This window comes from Delphinus delphis, chromosome 6 (genome assembly GCF_949987515.2).
Source record: "Delphinus delphis chromosome 6, mDelDel1.2, whole genome shotgun sequence".
NCBI classification, from domain to species: Eukaryota; Metazoa; Chordata; class Mammalia; order Artiodactyla; family Delphinidae; genus Delphinus; species Delphinus delphis.
Window position 1 is genome coordinate 105100667 of NC_082688.1, and position 17931 is coordinate 105118597.

General features: G+C 43.6%; 1 protein-coding gene across 1 annotated transcript in view; it reads left to right on the forward strand.

Moving 5' to 3' along the window:
- EXTL3 (exostosin like glycosyltransferase 3) overlaps positions 1-17193 on the forward strand; it is a 125503-nt gene extending 108310 nt beyond the window's left edge. The window contains exon 9 of the mRNA XM_060015238.1: positions 11793-17193. Coding sequence (XP_059871221.1) covers positions 11793-12002 — 210 coding nt within the window. The 3' untranslated portion in view covers positions 12003-17193. The remainder of the gene's footprint in view (positions 1-11792) is intronic.
- The last annotated feature ends 738 nt before the right edge of the window (positions 17194-17931 follow it).

Genomic DNA, 17931 nt, shown 5'->3' on the forward strand with positions numbered 1-17931 from the left:
TGTTTATGTTCATTACTGCTTTGAAATTATGGTAGTTATTAACTTTACCGTAGATCTTGTTAACTTAATAAGATAAAATAATAAAAGTGCACACATTTCTATATTTCAGTATAACTTGTTTCCTTTGTAATCTCACGTATTTTATGCATTTAAAAGCATTTGAGGAGTGCACAGGCTTCACCAGACTGCCAAACCAGAGTGCCAGCGGTGTCCATGGCACACACAGTTTAAGAACTTCTCAGTTAAGGTGTGTAAAGCTCTAAGAATAGTGCCTGGCACATAAGTACTTTATAAGGTATTTACACAAAAGCAAAAGTACCCTCAAAATTCTAGAAATTTGAGTTCTGTTTTTTGTCTTTGAGTTGAATAGATTTGACCATAATATAACCAATTTCATACTCAGTGCACAGAAGGACCAGTTCCATCACCCACTCTGTCATTACTGCAGATTCAGACAAGTGAAAGGTCCCCTGGTGACGGTTAGGGTAGGCCTGGTAAAGGCCTTGTAACAATTAATACTAGAGAATCTGTCCATTCAAATTAATAGTATTTATGACTAGGCTCTGTCAGTGTTTATGCTGTGGATTCACAGCTGATATCCTTAGGTTAATGTCAAAGAGTATATTATTTAATTTTATAAAATAGTTTACCTTCATGGATATCATTAGTCCAATGAGTAAATAATAATTGGGTGCATATTTCATTGTTCTTACATTTTGAAAGTAAGTTCTAGACCAAGTAACCACTAGTGTGGCTCACGGTTATAACTTAACTCCTGAATTACCCCATAGTTTCTTCGACACCTTAGCCTTCTGCCAAAGCCTCACAAAAGAAGAAGAATTAGCAAAATGATGCACCAGATTGTGTTTGTTTTTTTTTTTTTTTTGCGGTACGCGGGCCTCTCACCGTTGTGGCCTCTCCCGTTGCGGAGCACAGGCTCCGGACGCGCGGGCTCAGCGGCCATGGCTCACGGGCCCAGCCGCTCCGCGGCATGTGGGATCTTCCCAGACCGGGGCACGAACCTGTGTCCCCTGCATCGGCAGGCGGACTCTCAACGTTGCACTGCGCCACCAGGGAAGCCCAGATTATGTGTTTTTTAAACCTGTGAATGATGATAGTACTTTTTATATAAAAATAGCATGTTTTCCAGGTATAGTGGTAGATCTGATATTAAACAATGAAAAGCACACTTCTTTGTAAACTTTAAAGTAGGGAAGCAAGGGTCTTAGAGGTTAATGACTAGTGCAGTTTTCTATTCCTTATTTATCCTTTCTTGTATAGCCAGGGACTGGACTCCAGCCAAGACGTATGCTTTCTATTTATACCTCCCTAGTAGATCAGAAAACATTATCCATGAAAATTTAAAGTATCTGAGGGATTAGGTACCTAATAATATCATCAGTCACTTGACGCACTCACAGACATGGTGCATTTTTCATCTTCATGGAAGCGTGTTTGTTATATTATTAGGCCAGTGTTTCATCGAACATCTCTTCAGTGTAGAGAGTGAGATGGAAATAATTTGCACATGGTATACGTAATTCTTCCCAAGTGAAAACTTGAAAAGTAAGTAGCCTCTGAATTTTCTTGATCTTATGGAAATATAAGAACAGTTCAAGATTAGGATGACTTTTTAAAATGAAAGGCTCAATAAGTTGAGCCTGTCTTCAAATTCTGAGTTAATTCCCTCACATTTTGAGTCCAGTTATTTACTTCATATTATAGAACCAGTTTAAGCTGAATATTTTCATTAACTTACCTAATTTTATCAGGTATATGTACTATTTTATGTTATAAAATAGTAATTTTTTTTGCTTTAAATACTTCAAATTGTCACTGTCCCCTCCCTTGTTATAATTAGGAAGGCATGACTTTTATATGATAGCAGTATTCTTTCAATAATGTTAATATCTTAACAATATTGACTGAATAAACAGGGAGTTAATTTCATATTATTGCTTTGAATAATGTACTGTTATCTTTTTGAGGAGGAAAAGATCTAGAATGTAAATAGGCTTCATTCAGAATAAAGGATTAAAAATTCATAAAGCATTGAGACGATAGATGGCTGGCTTAGGGGATAAGGAAGTAGAGAGAGGACGCATAGGTAAGCATCTTAATATTAATGTTGAGTAAGTTCTCAACATCTATTAATGATTTTCCTTACTGTTACTAAGCATAACTTCTCTTAGACTAAAATTACCTGGAATGTTCCCGGGTAAAATACAGTCCATGGTATTGCTTAAGTAAACAGTCAAGCTTCAACTTACAGTTGTTACTTTATTCCTCTTAATTTTTTGTATGTTTTATTATGTAATATATAAATATTAATATATATATATTTTAAATAAATACACTGAGGTTGCAATCTCAAAATTTTTTACTGATTGGTTACATGATTAAAAATGTTTATTTGGAAACCACTGCTTCAGTGAAAACAAAAGTATAAAATAACTTTTTTGTGCCAAAGTGGAGTCATTTGCAGGTTAAGGGACTGTTCCCCCTGAGGTTGTATGCTGGCATCTGAGATGAGGAGGAAGATTTTTAGGTACAGGGAGAACAAAGTAGAATACTGGACATAGATGCTGTTTGCCTTGACATCTGTCTCCTGCTTCAGTGAAAGCTGGTGGGAATAGTAGTAAGTGACTCATTGTAAACTGGAAGAGCTCTAGAGAGCTGCCGATGGGTGGGAGGGTGAAGGAAGGAGACCGGTGGGGTCCTGTGAAGGGACCTCTGGGGGTTGTGACTCCCTCAGAGTTTTGTCTCTGAGGTGTGTCCCTTGGAGCCTGGCCTGTGATCATGATCACTCCTCAGTTTCAACTCCAGAGACCTGGCTTCTGATGGCTGATATTGGCTGTGTGTGAGGATTATTCTTCAGCTATAATGAACAGGATGGGCCATTCAATTTTAATGTTTTTCTCAATTTATAATAGTAATAATTTTAAAATTATTCAGGAAAAGACAGACATTCAGAAAGAAAACAGAACAAACAGGTTTGAAAGACCTAAATAGAACAACTGGAAATGAAAATTATAGTTATTAAAATGAAAATCTCTGTGAATGGGATAAAAAGATAAGACTTAGCTGAAGACAAAATTAATGACCTAGAAGATAAATGTGAAGAAATTTCCAAGGAAGTATTACAGAGATATAAAGAGATGGAAAATAAGAAAGGTTAAGAGACATGGAGGGGCTTCCCTGGTGGCACAGTGGTTAAGAGTCCACCTGCCAATGCAGGGGACACGGGTTTGAGCCCTGGTCCGGGAAGATCCCACATGCCATGGAGCAACTAAGCCCGTGCGCCACAACTATTGAGCCTGCGCTCTAGAGCCCGCGGGCCACAACTAGTAAGCCCACATGCCACAACTACTGAAGCCCGTGTGCCTAGAGCCTGTGCTCTGCAATGAGAGAAGCCACTGCAATGAGAAGCCCGTGCACCGCAACCAAGAGTAGCCCCTGCTTACTGCAGCTAGAGCAGCAATGAACACCTAACACAGCCAAAAATAAATAAATAAATAAATAAATTAGAAAAAGACATGGAGGCTGTAAGGAGAAGGTGTAACATAAAACCAGGAAGGGAAGAGTAGAGAGAAAGTGGGAGGGGCAGTTGAAAAATATGAGAATTTCCAGAATTTATTGAAAACCTGAATACTACAGCAAACATTATGCTGAATCGTGAAAGTTTAGAAGATCCCCATTGAAGTCAGTAGTAAGATAAGGTTACCCACTAAATAAATGGAGATAGAGACCACATCCACATTCATATCATCAGGATAGCAGTTCTCTCCAAGTCTAAAATGTCAGTGTAACTCTAATCAGAATCCTGTTAGGATACTTTATTTGGTTTAATTTGGCTTGGAGTGAAACTTGACACACAGATCCTCAAACTTGTATCGAAAGGCAAAGGACCAGAATAGCCAAGACACCGGTGAAGAAGATGTGGATTTGCCTTGTCAGAAACCATGACATGGTAATAAAATACATAATTAGGACAAGGTGATATTGGCACAGGGGTTGACAGATAAATCAGTGGCACAAAGCAGAGTCTAGACACAGACCCACGCCTGTGTGGAAACTTGCTACGTGATAAAGGTGGCATCTGCGAATGAATGCTGGGATAATTGGTTTTCTCTGTGAAACAGAAATACATGTCATCATACCATACGCAGAGTAAATTCCAGATAGGTTAATCAACCAAATGTGAATGCAAGCTTTAACACTTCTAACAAAAAGTACAGAAGTATTTTTGTGATCATAGACAAAGAGAGACGAAAAGTGCAAAATATAGAGGAAAAGACTGATTGGTTTGAATATATTAAAATTCAAAACTTTGTTCAGCAAACCTCTATGTCTACAGACTGGGACGTTTACAATGCTGATAAATGACAAAGAATTAATACTCAGAGAAAGAATTTCCAAATGAGAAAAAAAGACTACTCAATTGATGCATTTAGTTTGTAAAAAAGTAGTTCAATGAAGTAGTAACCTAGATGACTAATAAACATGTGGAAAGATGCTCAACTTCTGTAATAATTAGGGAAGTGTAAGGTAAAACAATGGGGTATAGTTTATACACATCAAATGGGCAGAAATGAAAGTGATAGTAACAGATGTTAGTAAGGATGTGTTAAAATTGCAGATACTGTACAGAGCTGGTGGGTGTGTACATTGGGATATCTGTTCTGAAGAAAGTTTGATTTTATCAAGTATAATTAAAGGTCATGTTCCCCATGACCTAGCAGGAGAGGAAAGGAAGGAGGGAGGGTGGCACAAGGAATAACTCTATTTGTAATGTTTTGTTTCTTAAAAAAAAAAAAAGGAAGAAAAATATATATGTAATCTGAAACAAATAGGGCAATATTTGACACAACCGGTGGGTTTACTTGTTTGTTACATTCTTCCCCTTTTTTAAGCATAACATTTCATTTCTGTATTTTAAACTTGTAGCATGTGTTTCATACATATATAGTCATATGATTCTTTAAATATATACCGTCTTTAAACAAAGACCCGTGGAATAAAAATGATACTGAAAATAAGGTGTAATATTTTAAATACCCATCCATTGTACATGTACCTCCATAATCCCAGCCTGCTTCTTCCTTCCATAGATAATTGCCAGCCTGAGTTTTGTTTTAAAAATCCCCTTCCCCTCCTCCCTTAAAAAAATGCTTTTACCATATGCGTATTCATCTCTAAATGATCGGCATTTTTAAGCTTTATGTAAATGAAATCAAACTATGAGCATTCCTCTGCATTTAGCTTTTAAAAAACTCAGTCTGTTTGTGAGCTTAGTCAGTGTTGATGCTTGTAACTATAGTTTATTCATGTTCATTGTCCCAAAGTCTCCCCCATACTCTTCTAGAAGTTTTAGGTTTTGCCCTGTTGTATTTAAATCATTAATCCACGTGGAAGTGATTTTTGTGTATAATGTGAGACAGGGTCCCAATTTCATTTTTGTCTCCTAAGCAGTTTTTATTGCACACTTACTTCATCCATACCCAGTGATCTGCAGTGCTGGTCTGTCATTGTTCAAATGTCTGTGTGTACATGGATCTGTTTAAGGATTCTTTTATTCTGGTCTGTTGGTCCAGTTTGTTCATGTGCCAAAATCACATTAATTGTCATATCTTTAGAATTATTATTTTTTTATCTGCTGAGACAAATCCTCTTTAACCTAACCCTGTATTTCAAGAGTGTCTTGCCTATTGTTGGCCCTTTCTCCTCCCACATAAATTTTGGAATCATTAGCTTGGCAAGACAGACACAGACACACACAGAGTTGGGATTTTGGTAGGAATTGAATCTAGGTGAAATGGGGAAAATTGATATCTTTTAAAAATTATCGAATATTATATAATCTCCAGGCTATAAAGTTCCACAATAATTTTGCAATAGATGTCTCTGAACATCTTTTGTTAGTCTTATTTCTAGGTATTCTGTATATTTTGTTGATATTTTAAATGGTATTTTCCAAAAGTTACATTTTCTTTCATCGTTATAGAACTATGTTTCTTATATCTAGGAAACTTGCTAAAACTCCATTTAAAAATTTTTGTTGATTGATACGGGTTTGTGTGTTGACCGTCATATATCCCTCATGCAAAGAACTGTTTTGTTTTTTCCTTTCCAATCCTCATAAGCCACTTTATTTTATTTTTTATAGTAGCCAGGACCTCTAGTACAGTATTGAATAGAAATAGTGATGACGGGCATCGTGGTTTTATTCGTGATTTTAAAGGGATGCTTCAGATAGTGTGCTGTTAGGTGTGATGCTTGCTTTACATTTTAGCTTACTGAAGTTTCTTCCTGTTCCTTATTAGCTAAGGATCTTTATTATGAATGATTCTTTAATTTTATTGAGTACATTCCCTATTATCCATTGATATAGTCATGTGTTTTATCTTTAATCTCTTGTGTTGACATTCATGCTTTCTTTGGATAAACACATTTGGTCACAATTCTTTTTATAAATTTCTGGATTTGGTTTTCTGGTATTTTGTTTGGATTACTTGAATTCGTGTTCATGAGTAAGTGAGCCTGTGATTTTTCCTTTCTAGTATTATTATTTTTTAAAATTAATTTATTTTTGGTTGCGTTGGGTCTTCGTTGCTGTGCGTGGGCTTTCCCTAGTTGCGGCAAGTGGGGGGCTACTCTTAGTTGCGGTGCGCGGGCTTCTCATTGTGGTTGCTTCTCGTTGTGGAGCACGGGTTCTAGGTGCACGGGCTTCAGTAATTGTGGCACACGGGCTCAGTAGTTGTGGCTCACGGGCTCTAGAGTGCAGGCTCAGTAGTTGTGGTGCATGGGCTTCGTTGCTCTGCGGAATGTGGGATCTTCCTGGACCAGGGATCAAACCTGTGTCCGCTGCATTGGCAGGCGGATTCTTAACCACTGCTCTACCAGGGAAGTTCCTTTCTAGTATTATTTATTTCTGGTTTTGGTATGAAAATTGTAATTAGTCTCATTATATGAGTTTGGGGCAAGTTCCCCTTTTTTTCTATTTTATGGAAGAGTTTGTGCACAATTGGGATTGTGTTTTCTAGGAGGCTTGGTAGAACTCAACCTTTGACATCTTTTGGGGCTTTGCATGTCTTTTGTAGGAGGGTACTAAACTATAGATTCAATTTCTTTAATGATTATAAAAATATTCAGGTTGCTTGTTTCTTCATTTTCTTTATTTTTTTCAAACTTTTAAGTTGTAAAATGTAATGCTCATATAGAAAAAGGCATAAAATTTAGGTGCACAGCTTAATTATTATAAAACAACCCATTTAACATGGGGTGTCGGGACCCCAGAAGCTCCTGCATGCCCCTTCCCAATCTCAACCTCCTTCCTCAGCCCCAGTTTTAATCACTGTTGTGGGTTGAATTGTGTCTCCCCCCACCAAAAAAAAAAAGAAAAGATATGTTTGAGTCCTAATCCCAGTACTTGTGTATGTAATCTTAACTGTAAATAGGGTCTTTGCAAACGTAGTCAAGTTGAAATTAAGTCAAGACTGGAGTAGGGTGAGCCCTTAATCGTATGGCTGGTGTCCTGTTACGAGAGGTGAAGAGACCCAGAGGCACACACACAGGGAGAACCCCATGTGACGTGAGGCAGAGATGCGAGTGACGTGTGAGCCAAGGAACCCCAAAGAGAAAGGTGTAGAACCGATTCCTCCTGGGCCCCTCACAGAGCAGCACGTGGCCCTGCCAACACCTCGATTTCTGACTTCCAGCTTCCAGAAGTCAGGACCACTGCGAGCTTGAGCCGAAGGGGACAGAGACAGGGCGAACTGAAAGAAGGAACTCCTGGGATTCTACCAGCAGGAAATGGGCCGATAGAGCTAGTTGGCTGAGAATGTGTTACTCGCTTCAGGTGATGGGAAGAATGGCTCAGAGGCTGGTGGGGCTGCTGCGGTCACCAGTGGCCCAGAGGCAGGACCACACCCCCTTGGCTCCAGAGGGCGGGGCCACCTCCTGAGGGCTGCTGCGCCCCCAGTCCAGGAGGACAGAGAGGGTTGCTCTCGTGCCTTGAAACCTAAGGGGACTTGCCCTGCTGAGGTTTTGACTTGTTCGGGATGCATGGCCTCTTTTTCTTCCCTGTTTCTCTCTTTTGAAATAGAATGTCTATCTTATGCCTGTCCCACCGTTGCATTTTTGAGATAGATAATTGTCCTCTAGGTTTCACGTGTCCACAGATAGAGAGGAATTTTATCCCAGGATGGACCATATCCACAGTCTTAACCATATCCAATACAGACTATTTAAAAGAGATTTGGGACTGAGTTGATTGTATTTGGATGAGATTTTGGACTTAGTGTTGATCCTGGAATGGGTTAAGAGTTTTAAGAGATGCTGGATGAATGTATTTTGCATAGAGGAAGGACATAAAATTTTTGAGGCCAGAGGGCAGGCTGTTTATTGTGACCCGCCAAAAGATATGTTTAAGTCCTAACCCCTGTTAACGTGTGAATGTGACTTTATTTGGCAATAGGGTCTTTGCAGATATAATCAAGTTGAGATGAAGTCATAGTAGAGTACAGTGGGCCCTGAGTCCATGATGACTGATGTCCTCGTAAGAAGAGACACAGAGGCACAGACACTTGAGGGGAGAGTGCTGTGTGATGATGGAGCCTCATCTACAAGCCAGGGAAGGCCAAGGGCTGCGGCAGTGCAGGCACTAAGAGAAGGGCATGGAGCAGGCTGTTTCCTACAGCCTTCAGAGAGAGGATGCCCAGCTGACACCTTGATTATAGACTCCAGCCTCCAGAGCTGTGAGAGAGTCAATTTCTGGTTTCTTGAGTCACTGAATTTGTGGTAGTTTGTTACAACAGCCCTAGGAGATGAATACAGTTACTGTCATGTCTTTAATGATATCCACTTCATTGTTGTTTTTCTTTACACTTTTATCACCTAAGTATGTATCCCTAAACACTATGGCTTACCTTTAAAATAAACTCTTGATATTAAAATAGAAGTTACGAAGACAGTGCAGAATTCCCATATACCCCCATATAGTTTCCCCTATTATTAACATCTTACATTAGTATGGTACATTTGTCCCAATTAATGAATCAATATTGATACATTTTATATTACCAGGGTTTATCCTTTATTCAGATTTCCATAATTTTTGCTGAGTCTTTTTTTTTTTTAAACTAGAATGATCAGGTAGCAAAATAACATAGAATACAACACAGAGCCGCATGAGAGCAAGCTGCGTCTTCAGGCCTGGGGTTGGGAACTCTTAGTCCCCATATTCTCGGAACACGTTCCATGATTCTCTGGGGCAGCAAGGCTGGCTGGAGCCCGAGCATCTCCTTGCTGACGGCGTAACTGGTCCAGGCCCAGGGCACAGGCTACACACGTGGAGTGAGGCCAGACAAGTTACACCTGCTCCCCGATGAGCCCTTAGAAGAGGAGCGCTCTCTACAAAGGTCCTACACCTATCAGGGATCGCTGGACCAGGGAGAGCTCAGAGGTTTAGTTCCTCTGTGGCTGAGACACATAAAAAGCCTAGACCAGTCTACGCGCAGATTCTCACTAACTGGAGAGGCAGGGGAGTGAGACTGCCTCCGAGCCAGTGTTTGGTCTTTGGTAAACAAGGATAAATACACAACATGCTCCTCAAGTGGGCTTGAGCAGAACTGGGCACAACAGGTAAAAGATTCCAAAGCACCATTTAGTGCCCGGCACAGAAGGAGACAGGGGAGGGTGTCGGGGTGGGGCGTGCTCTGCCGTAGTCTCTGCTGCCCTGGCCCCCGACTCTGCACTCCTCCCTGCTTTCCGCATCTGCCCTCACTTCCCCGGCCTAACCCTCCCAGCCTGGAGCGACGGAGTGGAAACCCCGGAGGCGGAGGCTCTCTGCTGGGGCTCAGAACCTGAGGCTGAGCGCCTGCAACAGGGGGCGGGCAGGGCAGAGCATGTGCTGGGCCCCGGAGGCTGGGGCGAGGCTCAGAGCAGGAAGGAGTGCTCAGCTGCCAGAATGATGGCTGTCTTCTGCTCCAGGATCAGTTTTGAACTTTATATAAATGGAATCATACAGTATCTCTTTCCATGTCTCTTAATCTTGCTTTCATATTTCTTTAAAGCTTTTTTTCAATATTTTCCATTCTGGGTAATAATTTTAGTATACTTTTCGTCACTAATTTTCTCTTCACCCATCCATTGAGTATCTGAGTTAATTCAGTATACTTATTTCCCCCCAGTTTTATTGAGATATAATTGGCGCACAGCACTTTATAAGTTTAAGGTGTACAACATAACGATTTGTTACAAACCATCATGAGGTGATGACCACAGTAAGTTTAATATACTTTTCAATTCTGTTGTCCTATTTGGTTCTTTCTTTGCTTTTTAATTTTTTCCTTTTAGCAGTGCCATGCGGCATATGGGATCTTATTTCACCGACCAGGGATTGAACCCGCGCCTCTTGCATGGGAAGTGCAGAGTCTTAACCACTGGACCGCCAGGGAAGTCCCTATTTGGTTCTTTTTCATATCCACAAGGATTTTTTTGATAGTCCCTGTTTCTTCCATCAAACCTTGAGTAATCTTTCAGAATTTTATTGTACATATGATACACACTTATTGTTACCGTCCCTATCTGATATTTCTGCTGTTTTGCGGTGTTTTGGGGTCTGGTTCTATTGTTTCTTTCTGCAGTCTCCTTCATGCGACTCATCCCCTTTTTTGTGACTTTTGATTGTGACGTCATATTCTTTGGGGTTTTGCTTATAGCACTTCTTTGAGGCCTGAGTCTGAGAGGATTTGTACTTGCTTCTTCCATGTGCCTTGGCTTACTACCTCCTTGAGACCTATTTAAGCTAAATTAGCATGTTGGGGCTTTTCAGGACACACGGGGGGTTATAATTCTAGCCTCAGCTGTGTGAGGGCTGGCTTCTGGTTGTCAGTTTCTCAGAGGGGATGTTTCCTCCTCCACTTAGAGCTCAGACTGAGAAGGAAATGCTGCTTCACCGCCTCTCTCTGCAGGGCTGCCTCCTGCCCTTGTGGCCTTCCACTGGGTCCCAGGGTTTCAAAAAGTCTCCAATCTGATTTCCTGACTGTGGGCGCTCCAGCCTCATGAAAACCCGAGCTCCTGGCTGTCTTGCTGGATTCAGGCCTTTTCATTACTTTGGCTTCTGAGGACTTGACTTATTTCATTATAAGCTCAGCCAATATATTTAAAGAGACGGTTTCTGTATTTCATCCTGCCTTTTCAGGGATTCTGTGCTCAGGGGGGTTTATGTTATTTAATCTGCCATGTTGTTGATAGTGAAGCTGTTGTATTATTCTTCATACTTTTCTAATTGCTTGGAATTTCATCATCATAATAACCACTAACTATAATATGACCGCTTTTCCATGTCTTTAAATATAACTTTCTTAAACATCTTTTTTAATGGACATGTAGTATTTTATAATGATTTATCTATCCCCCTTTGATGGGTAGTTTTCCAGTAGTTTGCTATTAAAAACACTGATGAAATGAACAACTTTATACCTACATCTTGCTGTGCAACCAAGATAAATAGTAGAAGTAGTGTTACTGAGATAAGCACCACTGAACACCTCAAGGCTTTTGATATTGGTTACGTATAGGCCGTTTGGAAGCGTGTCCTTAATAATAATGTAGATCTGTCCGTGGCAGGAAGAGAGCCCTGGGCTCTGGCTCCCGACTTGCTGTGAGTGAGTGTAGCCATTGACTCGGTGTCGTCACCGTGGAAGAGGAGGCATCGGTTGGTTAACCTCTGGGGTCTCTGTCTCAGCACCTGTGGTTCTCACTTTGTGCTCTTTCTTCCCCGCTCCCAGGTGACGTCACGGTGGACTTTCCGATGCCCAGGATGCCCTCAGGCTCTGTCACACGACGATTCCCACTTTCACGAGCGGCACAAGTGTATCAACTTCTTTGTCAAGGTGTACGGCTATATGCCCCTGCTGTACACACAGTTCCGCGTGGACTCTGTGCTCTTCAAGACCCGCCTGCCCCACGACAAGACCAAGTGCTTCAAGTTCATCTAGGGGCGTTGCGCATATGGGAGAGGATGAGCAGAGTGAGGGAGGCAGCTCCTGAGGTCCCTAGACGTGGACGGACCTCAGGGATGCCCACTGGGTGGGTGGCCCAGACCCTCTGCTGGGAGAGCCGGCAGGGAGAGTGGGAGGGACAGAGCTGCCTTGCTCTTGAAATCAGCCACACTGGCCGGAGCCCTGGTCCCAGGACACCAGGGCTCCCTACACAGGGCACTGGTGATAGCTTACACTGAGGGCCACAGGGACTCTGGAGAGTCACTCACACAGTTCATAAGCCCAGGGCAGCTGGTTTGTGGTTTTTAATTCACTAACAACTACTATTATTATTTAAAAAGAAAGTTTCAGATTTGCCATTCGAGGCTTATTTATATACGTGTGTATATATACACATATATGTGTATACACATGTGCGTGTGTATGTATATATGCACACACACATATACATATATATATATATTTGAGGGGGAGTTTGGCATTTCTGCCCATCTCACAAAGTGAGGGACGTGCCACGGTGGTCTGTATTTTGGTGGAGATGGATCCTGGCCTTCTGGTATCTGGCTCATCTTTACAGATCATCTCCGTCCTCCCCAGGGGCATTTATCTGTGTGCAGAAACAAGAAAGGGCTGGGCGTGGCCCTGTTACAGGGCCCTGCCCAAGATAAGACCTGTTGCCAACCAGGGCTCTGTAGCTCGAGGTATGGGGATCTGCACCTTTGGGGGCAGTGGAGCCTCCCTGTGCAGGACTTGGTGGGTTTGAGGACTCCCCGCTGGGTCGTGCTGTCTGGGTTCTCAGCCCAGCTCTCTCCCTACCCCCTGTTTGGGAGAGAAGCCTGAGGAAGGACCGAGACCTGCAGACAGACCCCCAAATGGCTCTTCTTGCTCGACCCTCCTTTGAAAGACATGTTGTGCTTTGGCTACAGACTTTCCTGCAGGTTCTCTCATGTACGAGAACAGAAGCCTGGTGGGCTGCACTTCAGGTGTGGTCTGAGTGGTTGCAGGTCGGCCTACTCTCTGCCGCAGAGCAAACGAGCATCCTTTGATCCCCACCCGGCTGGCCGGGGAGTCACAGCAAGGCACCTGCCTTGGGATAATACCTTGGTGAAATTCACCTTCCCCGACCCCTGTCTGGACCCACATCCTATAGTTATTGGATCCCTCACGCCGGGTTGGTTCCGGGACCCCCTGAGGTTTGGTATGTGTCAGAATGGTGGGAGGATAGGATTTGTTAGGTTAAGCTCAAATCCAGCCTGAAACAGGCATTCACACCCCACATTACCACGTTCCGCTCTGGGTTTAAATTTCTATTTCCTGGGCTGAAATAAAAGTAAGCTAATTTTTTTTTTTTGGGGGGTGGTGGCAGCAGTAGGGGAACCAAAGAGGGCGTTAGTGGCTGTTGGCAGGGATTTAGCCCGTGGCCTCTACCGTATTTCTGGTCCCCACTTTCCTCCACTGAAGTCGAATCTAGGAGGTTCCCCACAACTGACTGAACAAAGGCTCAGCCTTGTCCTGGGCACGTACATGCCTTAAGCCAGCTCCGTCTTCCCCTGACCTTGACATCCTGTGCTCCTGTGTCCAGGGGGCACATCCTCCTCTGACCTGCCTGCCCCAGATGGGTTCTCTTCAAGTATCATTTTGAAGCCAGGCTCTGTCCTGTGGGTAACACCCACCTGTAGGGCCGCTTGACCTAAGGGACTCTCCCCGTCGGTGGACAGGACCAGGGCTCCGTCCTCCGGACATTCCCACTGGCATCTTCCTGTGGTTCCCCTGCTGAGGCAGCTTACCTAGGAAATTGAGCTCTGCTGCTCAGCAGCCCAGCGAAGGGGTCCAGACCCCCTGCTTCCTAACTTTCTAACTCCCCCTTCTTTGACCTTGGACTTTATTCTTTTTAGCAGTAGCCTTCTTCCCTTTGGGAAGCCAAAGAGTGTGGTGTTTTGAGCTATAAATGTGGCTGCTATTTTTATCTTGTCTCTCTTAATGTGAGGAGCTCCTAGACTGCCTCTGAGCGGGCCTGATGAGAAAGGAGCTGTGTCAGGATCCCCTGCACTGGAGCCAGAGCGCGGGGTCCCTGAGCACTGGCGGCAGATCCAGAGCAACTGGTACTCTGAGGCTGTGGATGACGTCACAGGGCACTGTAGGGGGGGTGGTGGTGTCTGAGCACAGACGAGGGTGGCACTACTTGGACCTGAACAGGACACTGACTTGAAGGACTCCAGACAGCAGTCTCTGATGGACACTGGCCACATTCGTGAAGGACGCTCCTCATGGTGAGAGGGAGGGTGGCGAGAGCTTTCGGAGGCTTGGTTAGTTCTTCTGGAGAATGGCCGCTGCTTTTTGCAAGGCGGGTTATGTAGAGGCCCCGGTCCAGGCTTCGAATGCCTTTGATGCCGATCGGTCACCTTGGGAAGCCCAGATGTCACCTGCACCACCTGATTGACTCACCTGGAGCACGGGACAGCCTTGCAGCGCACGTGGGCTTCCTCGGCTGTCCCGTGAACCCCCGTTGCCGTCTTTGCTCCCAGGGCCCGGCGCGTCTTTGCTCTCCAGCTGGCCAGTTTGCTCTTCACTGAGAGGCACCCAAATGAGGGGGAGCCCCCAAGGTGCTCATCAGGCCTTTCTGGGCTTTTGCACCTGTGCCGTGTCCTCCGCCTGTGTGGCCTGCACCTCAAGCCAGGGCCCGTGCGCTGGGCGTGCAGGAGTGGTCTCCTCAGGAGCGGCCTGCCTGTGTGCTCGGGGAGCTCCTGTTTGCAGTGCTGGCGTTTGAAGGGGGAAGCTCTCTGATACTCATGCCATGTCCATCCGCCCCACCCCTTTTCCAGTCATGAGCACAATGGTCTTACGTTGGATTTTTTGTAAAAAAAAAATAAATAAAATGGAGACTTTAACTCATGAAGCTTGGAAGTCTTTTGTGGTTTTCCTCTGCAGGACGCTAGAGTGGCCTGAGGGAAGGTGCCTGCCCGGTTCCAGGAGCCACCCGTGCACGGCCAGCGGGCCCCTCCAGCACGACTGTACGCTGTGATTTGGTCCCGGAGCAGCCTGCGTGCCTGAGCCCGGCTGATGCTGTCAGTGTGCGTGGACGCCGGCAGCCTTGTCTGCGTCCGTCTCTGGGATTAGTCATTTGATTACATAGAGAGGAACGTAGGTGTCACCGAACTGGTTTGAGCGGGATGTGGGGTGGCATGTGGCACGTGTTGGCCTCCTTTACTTTTTCACGGTAACTTTTCAGTGTGTGTGGTGTGGTGCCGGGGAGCTCAAGTGTTGTACGTGTTCCCAGCCCAGGGGAGAGGGCTGGCTTCGAATGGCCCCGTCGGTCTGGGGGTTGTTTGCTGACTTCCAAGGAGCTCCCGCGTCTAGTTGGTGCTTAACTGTCCTTTTGACGTCTGGCTTCTGCTCAGCTGTGGGGTCAGAGCCATCCTCAGGGAGCGAGCACCGAGTCACGGGCTTGGAGAAGACGGATGGAGACAGGAAGGAGGATGGAAGGCAGAGAAAAGCTGAGTTGGGGGTGCTCCTCTCCTGGGTTCTGCAGTTGGGAGTTGGGTTTGTACTAACAAGCCTAAGAATGCCTGGGACCCACAGTTCAGTGTTACTCCGAGACTAGGGTTGACAACTGATGCGGTAGGTTTGCGGCAGGTGAGGGGGGAAGATGATGTCGTATCGGTTGGGGATGCCTACTTGGTCTGGAGCTGGAGCTGCCAGGCTCCTATTCTTGCAGCCATCCATCTCCTTGTTACCACGTGTGCTGGGGCCAGAGAGACGAAGTGACATGAGGCTGTCAAGATGGGCGTGGTACTAGACACAGAGATAACATGTCTAACTTAGGTTCTGTTCCTGCTAGTTCTGGCTTGGACTTAGCAAGGTAAGCCAAAGTGGTCAATGTTAGCAGTTGATGTTATTGTCACTGAAATCGAAGATTCCACCATATTTTCAAAAATGTGGTTAAGAAGGATAATGCTGTGGTTAAGGATATGGACCCTGGAGTAGACTCTGTGGGTTCAGATCCTGGGTCACCCATTAAACTGGCGGGGAGCACCTTATATTCTAAACTTCTTATCCATAAAATGGCAAGGAGTGTGCCCACGTCTTGAAGATGTGTTGAAAGTAAACATAATAAACGTGAAGAGTCCACTGTTCGGCACACAACAGAAATGCACTGTCATTGGGGTAACATGCTGGAAACTTCTTAGTGGCATTTTCTGCATTCCAGCTCATTCCAGGCTCAGCTGAAGCATTGCCTTCAAGAAACCCTCCCTTCTCAGAAGTTGCTTGTCCCCCTCTAACGGCCGCCACCGCCCCTGGCCCACCTCCTGTTACAGCAGCTGACCTGTCTTACTTCACCGCACACTGTAATGGTTATGGGTCTGCTTCCCACACCAGCTTGCAAGCCTCTTGAGAATAGAGCACTTCAGTGCTAAACAGTTTTTTCCCTCCCTCTCTTCCTCCTTGCGAAAGTTTTTTGATGAATGAAATGATTTGACGACAAAATTAAGGGGGGGGGTCACATAGAAATCAGAGCTGGCAACAAGCTGAATAGTAATCAGTACCATGGTGCTTTGGGAATATAGCTAACGTGGTATTACCAGAGTGTGGCAGGAAGTTGGCACGCAACAGCTAAGAAGTGTTATATTCACTATTTTTATTATTTAAATCTTCATTGACAAAGGGGGTTAAGAGAGCATGGCAAGAAGAATTAAACACCCAGAATGGATTCCAGAAGAGATCATGAAGGTACGGTGGGAAGCCTTGCACTAGGACCAGCCTTGGGTTGCTGTTTAATTTCACCTGTTTCTTGACCTGTTTTAATGAGGCAAATTATTTTATCCTTCTTCATTTGTCTTCATATTGCGAAAGAGTACGAATCTTGGTCATATTGTAGGGTTGTTATGTGAGAATTTAATCTATTTAGATTTTATTTAACCTATTGGTCCTAATATTTAATTATGGAAAATTTCAAATGTACAGGGAAGTTTAAATAATTTTTATACTGTAAACCTGTATACCTAACAGTCATTTTACTACACTTGCTTTATAAAGCTATCTATAGATTCATTCCTCTATCCATTTTTTTTATTCCTCTATTCTTTTTTTTTCATCCCTTTTATCCATCCTATTTTTGGTGCATTTCTAAGTATATAATTACTGGCATTAATACACTTCCCTCTAAATACATAAGCACACACATTATTAACTGGAGGTCAATATTAGTTTCTATGTGTTTAATGTAAAATTTCCATATTAAATTTATACATTGAAATGCACAAATCTTAAGTGTACTTTCTCTTGACTTTTGACAAATGCATACACTTGTGTAACCAACCCCATCAAGATATAGAACATTTCTGTCAAACCCAGGATGTTTCCTCATGTTCATTCCTAGTCAATCTCCACGTCCACCCCACAGTGATTTTATTCTTTCACCTTGGATTAGTTTTCCTGTTCCTAGAATTTCATATAAATAGTGTCATACAATTTTTACTCTTTTGTGCAAGGCTTCTAGAAACTCAAGTGTGTATCTGAGATTCATCCAGTGTTGCACGTATTAGTAATTTGTTCCTTTTATTGAGAGAGGTATTCCCTTGATTAACAACATTTGTCCATTCTCTTGATAGGCACTGGAGATGTTTCCAGTTTTTGGCTGTTATGAATAAAACTGCTAAGAACGTTCATGTGCAAGTCTTCTTGTGGATTTATGTTTTTCTCTCGGGTAAATACCTAGGCGTATAATTGTTGTGTGATAAGGTAGGGATACACGTTTAGTTTTATAAGAAACTGCCAGACCTTTTTCCATAGTGATCGTACTCATTCGTATTCCCACCAAAAATTTTGTGTTTCAGTTGCTCTACATCCTCGCCAGCCTCGCCAATGGTGGTGTCAGGCCTTGTCGTTTTAGCCATTCTGGTCGGTGAGTAATGGTATCTCGTAGTTT